This window comes from Watersipora subatra, chromosome 3 (genome assembly GCF_963576615.1).
Source record: "Watersipora subatra chromosome 3, tzWatSuba1.1, whole genome shotgun sequence".
NCBI classification, from domain to species: Eukaryota; Metazoa; Bryozoa; class Gymnolaemata; order Cheilostomatida; family Watersiporidae; genus Watersipora; species Watersipora subatra.
Window position 1 is genome coordinate 3,033,495 of NC_088710.1, and position 8,161 is coordinate 3,041,655.

Below are 8,161 nucleotides of genomic sequence, written 5' to 3' on the forward strand. Positions count from 1 at the left end.
AAGTACAGATAATAACTATCTGTACAATTATTAGAATCACTGAATGGTGGTCGATTGGTGAGTGTCAGTCTACCAAGATGAATGTTACAAGTCTCAATCTTGCTTTTAACAATCTTATATCCCAACCTCTGACCATGGCTTTGGTTGGACAGACAGGCATAGCTCTTATAGATGTGGCAAAAACTGTTCTCTCCATGCAAGGTGTAAGTAATCAAAAAAGCCTAAATTGATTTAACTAGCTCCTTGAGTCATTAGATTTTGACTGATTTTTGTAAGTCAATTATAGATGTAAGTAAGATAGTGTAAGTGTAGAGTGGCGTGATAACCAGATCTGATAACTTCATTCCCGTAACTATCAGCTGCATGATGACACCAGGGACGGATTTGGCAGGCAGTTGCGTGTGCCGACGACTCCGAGCACAAATGCAGCGTGGGATGTGGATAAGTCAGAGCTATAATTCTAATATCTCTGATTTGCTTTGCTTAGCATCTATTTTTGCAGTTTGTTCTAATGACTTCTCTTATGAACTTGTGTTTAACTGGGTAAATTGACAATAGCAATCAGGTGCTTGAAGCTACTTTGATAATAAGGTAATGTTTGCCATCTAACTAGCAATAGGTACGTTACAATATATTTCTTTCCAGTTGTGTATCGTGATTGATGATAGAGAATAGGCCTGAGTAGTTAAGGTATGTTTTGGTTGCTAATGTTCAAAGATTTAATATAATATAGAAAAAAACTGTTGGCCCTTTTGGCTTTGTAGGCATTTTTATATTTACTACCGAGTGGCTCTTAACTTAAATGTTTATCATTGGTTTGAAATTCGGGAATATTCTGCACACACTGAAGTCATGCAACACAAGAATACAGCAGGTATTGGGTGTGTTTAAAATGCTAACGGGTGTTTTACTTCTATATAATAATCGCTTAAAAGCACTTCCGATTAATCTTTTGTTTGGATATAGAGGATGGTTCACAGGCTTTGGCTGACACTTGGTGAATCCACTGACACTCTTAACAGGTGAGTATTGCTCAGCTTGATATTCACGACTGCATACAATGATATTTTTTGTTAGAAACCTTACTCAAGGTCATTTATCAATCTAGCATAGATATCATAGATCAGTGTTTTTGTGAAAAAGAATATAAGCTCGAGCTGCCTTCCACTGCTGCTGTACAGCATTACACAGACTATGGAACAAAATAATACAGACACAGGCCTATGATTGGTTTAGCTATATTAAGATGTTTGATAAAAGGTCATGACATTTTCATCGATGAAATATATTTTATTTCTAAAGTGCCACACAACCAATCAATAGAAAAACAGTAAACAAAATCCTCATTCATCGCTACCATTGCTTGAATGGTTAAACTGATGGGGCACACTTCTAACATAGAAATAGCTTTTCGCCTCCTGAATATTCAGTGGACATATCCCATGTGATATCCGAAAGTCTCTCCTGGTAGCCCTGTAGCCCTGGTGATCATAGACAGACGGTAGAACAAGAGATTTTTTTGTTGAGTCTTTAGGAGTGTCAGCCTTGGGCTACATAATTGCTGGTGAGTCTAGAACCGGTACGTCTATTTCATGGACTGACTGCTCTCGTAGCAGCCTCTTACAGTTCTCTGGTGTTTTTACCTTTGTGTCTTGGTTTTGCTTTCTAGCAGAAGATAGATTGAATCTGCCTCAGTTAAGAATAGGGTGGGTGTATGACAAGTCCGTCATCGTATCACGAATAAACTTGATGACATCAAAGTCTTTAGAGACCTCGGGCAATACTCCGCTGTCTACGTGAAGCCGAGGCCGTCCGTAACCAAACATTGCATCTGTTTTGACTCTATCGATGACTACAGCCCGAGATACATCATCTCTAGTGATTATACGAGAGCTGTTTCCTATCTAATTCAATCATAAACAGTCTGTAGCCAGTTAGCTGATAAGCCAAACATATGCCAGCCTTCACGCTATATAGTCAAGTGTTTGCCTCTACAATTCTTTTCAACGAATTTACTAAAAGTCATTTGAAACACCAGACTACCTGCTGCAGTTTGCACCTCTAGTCAGACTACCTGGTACAGTTTGCACCTCTCGTCAGACTACCTGGTACAGTTTGCACCTCTAGTCAGACTACCTGGTACAGTTTGCACCTCTAGTCAGACTACCTGGTACAGTTTGCACCTCTAGTCAGACTACCTGCTACAGTTTGCACCTCTAGTCAGACGACCTGCTGCAGTTTGCACCTCTAGTCAGACTACCTGGTACAGTTTGCACCTCTAGTCAGACTACCTGCTACAGTTTGCACCTCTAGTCAGACTACCTGCTACAGTTTGCACCTCTAGTCAGACTACCTGCTACAGTTTGCACAACTAGGCAGATTACCTGCTACAGTTTGCACCTCTAGTCAGACTACATGCTACAGTTTGCACCTCTAGTCAGACTACCTGGTACAGTTTGCACCTCTAGTCAGACTACCTGCTACAGTTTGCACAACTAGTCAGACTACCTGCTACAGTTTGCACCTCTAGTCAGACTATCTGTAAATTGCGGCAGTTCAGTTCGTGTTTCTTGAGCATATTATGTCTTTCTGTAATGGTAACAGCTTTAATTTAGCAATAAAATTACTATTCTTATTTTTTGTTCATTAGTTAGCAGGTTTTCTCAAAATACCAAATAAAAATTTATCATTTTTGAATTGTTCAAACTAACGATTTAGAGAAATTTTGCCTAATTTTCAATGTAATTTCTATTTGAAATGAAACAAAATTATCCAAGAGCATCTTTATTATATTGAACGGTGCTGTATTTACAGATTTAAAAATAAAAGGAGTACAATAACAGGAAACATGCAAAATGGCATAATAAAATACACCAAACCTGTAGTGTTCTTCCAGATGTTAAAAAATACTTGTTCAATTTTCAACACAACAAACATGTTTGTAAATGAAACATATTAAAGCACCTTATTCTGTGTAGTTTCAGATTTTTTAGGGTTACTTGAGAAAACAGGTTATGAGGGTATAAGGCTGTGCTGAGCAGGCCTGACAGCCATCTGAGGGTAAGCGAACCATTCAATAATCATTTATATTGATAATTGGTGCTCAGAGAGGAGACTAACAGTCAATGTTATTCTGACATATCATCTTAAAGCTTCTCAATACCCCACAATTTCGTGAGTGAAGGTAAATTGACTGATGAGAGTTTATAATAAGTTGTAGAAAAATATTAAAATAGTAACAATATAAAAGTTGAGTTAGTTTAAATTTTAACATATTTAAGTTAGAGTGAATCACTTACACGTCTCTACCTCAGATCTGACACATCTCCTGCACCTCTGTGTGTGTCACTCAGGTACAGAAATTACAGAAATTGATTTATTTAAATATAAATCGGAATAAAGTTTTAATGGGGATAAAGTTTTAATCGGGATGAAGTTTTTCGGTTTTAATCTTTAAACATCGCATCAAAAACAATCGCAAATGATAAAAAATATCGATACTTTCTGATAAAGTTTCCAAAAGATTTGTGTAAGTTCATCTTTAACCCAACTACCTCTAGTATTTGGGAGTTATGGTAACTTGGTGGGATTCTCAACTACCTCTAGTATTTGGTGAGGAGTTATGGTAACTTGGTGGGATTCTCAACTACCTCTAGTATTTGGTGAGGAGTTATGGTAACTTGGTGGGATTCTCAACTACCTCTAGTATTTGGGAGTTATAGTAACTTGGTGGGATTCTCAACTACCTCTAGTATTTGGGAGTTATAGTAACTTGGTGGGATTCTCAACTACCTCTAGTATTTGTTAAGGAGTTATAGTAACTTGGTAGGATTCTCAACTACCTCTAGTATTTGTTGAGGAGTTATAGTAACTTGGTGGGATTCTCAACTACCTCTAGTATTTGTTGAGGAGTTATAGTAACTTGGTGGGATTCTCAACTACCTCTAGTATTTGTTAAGGAGTTATAGTAACTTGGTGGGATCCTCAACTACCTCTAGTATTTGTTGAGGAGTTATAGTAACTTGGTGGGATCCTCAACTACCTTTAGTATTTGTTGAGGAGTTATAGTAACTTGGTGGGATTCTCAACTACCTCTAGTATTTGTTAAGGAGTTATAGTGACTTGGTGGGATTTAGAACAAAATACAGTGTATACTGTATAATCTTTGTGAAATATTTTCTCCAAAATGCGTTAGTTTTAACATATGAAGCTGAGTGAAGCGTGTTCACTTTATTATTAAATAAGTTTGACTACGTACATGTATTTAATATGGCGATTAGGGTGCTGGGTTATCTTCTCTTTTAAATGATGACAAGATAACTCCGGTTAGGTTAGATGTCAAGTGTTTTGATTAGGTGTAACAGCATCCCTTCACTATGTAATTTTGGAGTTATTCTCTTTTTCATTAATTTAATTTCTATTTGTCTTTGAGCTGTTCTTAAACCTGCCTTTATGACAGGGGCCTTCAGAAACTCGTTTTCAAGAACTTTGGCCACATTGTGAATGAGCTTTACAATGGATTCAACCTTACGGCAACGGTAAAAAATCTTCAAAAGTTCATTCCAGAGATAACTCCAAAAGACGTAGTCAGGTATTGTATGTTTGTATATAACTGTTAGTGACATCACTCAATATATATTTAAATGTTCCTCATGTCGCATTTCCCATGTTAGATTATCCTTCAACAGCTCCTTGTACTTCATATGGTTGACCTTGAAACTTTTTCACAACACACAACTTGACAACTTATTATATTTACTAGTCTGGCTAGTCGAGGGATGCTGGAGTTTAAGCCTATTCAATTACATTTATATGTTTTTTTTAATTAATGCTGGCAATTTTTCAATTAAATAATATGCAAACCTTTGTTGTTCATGAATTAAAAAACATTATTGTACTCCTTCGGTTTCTTAATACTATTTTATTAAAATATCAAATCATTATTTGACAAGAAATCACCTATTTTTAAAGAAGACTTCATCCTATTTGATGAGACTTATTTACAAATATGTTAATGCAAAGATTGAAATGACTAATAACACCGCTATATAACTACAATATTGAAATCTTGAAATCATGTTAAGGTTTATCTCTTTTGAATTCATCATCTAATTTTTGCTATTGTAAATATTTAGTATAATTATAATATATATTATAATTATATATATTATAATATATGTAATATTATAATATAATATATATTTTGTATATTATACATATTATAATATACCTATATATTTTGCCGAAAACTTCAAAATCTTAGAGATATTAAGGTTAAAGGTTGACTTGCAACAAAATTCACATTACCGTTATTTAATATGAAAAGATTCACCTTGTCTTACTCTGTTGTGTTGTAGGTGCAAAATATGTGGAAAGGTGATTACAAGCTCTTAAAAGCTCAAAAACGAACAGAAAATCGCAGCCACACAAGACCGCCGTAGTTTGGATTCTCTTTCCAAAACGGCTCAAATGTGATGTAGTTGTGAGAGATGGTTTCTGTTTACATTTTCTTGCAACCTTATTCGTCGAATTATTTTCACAAATATACTTTACGCATTCAATAAAACTATGTCTATTGTTCTTACGCGTCTGTTTTATCGTCATCGTAATGCTGTCACTTTTAGCAGTGATATCTTATAACGTACCGTAAAAATTCGTTTAACTTTTTAGCCTTAGCTTGAAGGAGTACACATCATTGTCTGATAATCATGACGAGCCTGCTGGTCACTTGTGATAATCGAAAAGTGCTGCAAAAATTATTTGTGAAGTATTGGGTCACACGATCAGATTACGACTGGTCGATTAGACCAGGCCGAAACAAAACTGTAAAGTAGTGAGCATCTGTATTTGATACAGGGTCTTCGGTAAAACCCGAAGTGTTTGTCATAAACTAGTACTACGATAAGTTTTATATTGAGCTTTGTATTGGCCTTTCAATTCACGTGAGAACATACGTGACAAGACGATAACCAAATTTCGTGGCTACTGTCAGGGTTTGAAGCAATAGATGACCAAAAGTCAAAAGAAATGATAAATTGTGGGATCACCTAATACCACAACTGCTGCAAAACATTGCACCAAACACTGTGATGCATCAATAAGCAGACATGAAATATATGGCAATTGCTATGCTGCTAGAAATATCAATCATGGGAGTTGTCCAACCATCACAGCTGATGCAATGCAATGTGAATATATGGGACATCAGTTCGATTGGGAGTTGTCTGATCATTATAATGAAAAGCTTAATGAATGAAAAACAGCATAAAATTGTCACTAAATCACGATTATTATTGATCAACACCACTTAATATGAAAGAGACTAACTGGCTACAACAATTATTAATGGATATTCAGCAAAGCAAACAACTCTACAGAGTATCCGGCAAAAATGGAGATATATCGCCAATATTACAGGAGCCAGCCACACTAATGACTTGTTGGAGCGAAGAAGCAGCCGGCGTGCACCAGATCAGCAACCAGCCATCAGTGAAAGAATCATTTACAACACTTTATTTAGTATATTTGGTTATAGCTTATAACATCATTATAGTCTAGAAAATGTTGTATTGTAGAGCAGTAGAAAAATATAGCATAATTATTCATTAACTCAGATATTGTATTTTATGAGAAAATATCGACGAAATGGTTGTAAAAAGAATGGCATAATATGATAATAGTTTCTCTTGCTTCATATAAATTAGCTAGCTAATAGCGTCTTAGAACGAGGATTACTGTAAAATTAATTTTATAATGCTGCCATTGTTAGTTTTTGAGTTATGGCCAGTTTTGTACAATTTGTTACCGGACTTAGAATATTTTTCACTTCTCATTCGCTTGTCGTCATGGAATCCCAACCACAGTAAGGAATTTTAGCTCACCGCAAGGAATCTGAAATAGAAATTACACAAAAGCTTACGCAAAGACCGCAAGTAAAACACAACCAACCAATGACATTCGACAATGGCTCAAGGACAAGTATAAAAGAGGGGCAAAATCAAGGGAAGAGCAGGAGAAGCTGGCAGCGAGCCAGACGGCAAAGGGGAGCCGCAAAGGAGAAGCTGGCAGCGAGCCAGACGGCAAAGGGGAGCCGCAAAGGAGAAGCTGGCAGCGAGCCAGACGATAAAGGGGCGCCGCAAGGAAGAGCCAAGATAGGAGGATTAACATAAGCCCAAGATAGCCAAGGAGCCAGCAGCAACCAGCTCGCCGAGGATAGACTCAACAAACACGATTCACCCAAAAAGAGGTGGCAAGCCAGGAAGCCATAAAGCCCTGAGAGAAGAAAGTTAACTCAGCCGCCCCTGTTTACAGTAAGAGCTACTACTACACGCCTAACAGATACGTACTCATTTAACCTAGTAAGGCCATAACAAATAGGGCTAAGCATATTGTTATTTTTGCTTGAGCTAGTAAGCCTTGACAGAATAATTGTTATCTTGACCTTTGGAGAAAAATAGAGTTTGCAGACACTTAGAAACAAACCACTGGCGTGTTATTGTCAATTATAAGATAATTACCTGCACAGAGTTGCCTACAATAGATAGTAGGCCTCATAATCTCAATAATACTTGATACTTGGGCTCATCGATACAGCAACGCCTTACTGTCAAAACAAATTGAAAGGATAACTATAGTAGTGCCCATCTCCATTGATTGAGTTGGTATTTCAATTTTGCTTTATAGCAACGGTCTGATTTTTGTGGGGCAGAAGTGCCACTTTGTCTGCGGTCAAAATTTGTCTTGGGAGAAATTGAACTCAAGGTCCAGAGGCTAACCATTACACATAGAACCATAGAACCATTGTAGTATTTCACTCAAAGGAAACTCACAAAAACGATACATTTCATATTATTATTTAAATATCAAATTATTATTATTAGCCTACCTTTTATATTCATTATTATAATAAACTTTAAATAAATACAATAAATTAAAAAATTAAATAACAAATTTCTCCCTTGACACTACGTCGTCGAAATAAATAGATTCCAATCTACTGCGGCTTTTCGTTTTTGAGGTTTTAAGAGCTTGTAATCACTTTTCCACACATTTGGCACCTACAACACTACAGAGTAAGACATGGTGAATCTTTTGATACCAAATAACTGTAATGTGAACTTTGTTGCAAGTCAACCTTTAATCTTCTTTGGGGTAAAAAATA

The 8,161-nt window shown here is 36.2% G+C and overlaps 1 protein-coding gene across 1 annotated transcript in view; it reads right to left on the reverse strand.

Annotated features, from left to right (window-relative positions):
* Positions 1-1,691: 1,691 nt before the first annotated feature.
* The window catches only part of LOC137389618 (uncharacterized), a 20,594-nt gene continuing 14,124 nt past the window's right edge, over positions 1,692-8,161 (reverse strand). Inside the window, exon 6 of the mRNA XM_068075677.1 lies at positions 1,692-1,904. Within this exon, the coding sequence (XP_067931778.1) occupies positions 1,692-1,904 (213 nt within the window). The remainder of the gene's footprint in view (positions 1,905-8,161) is intronic.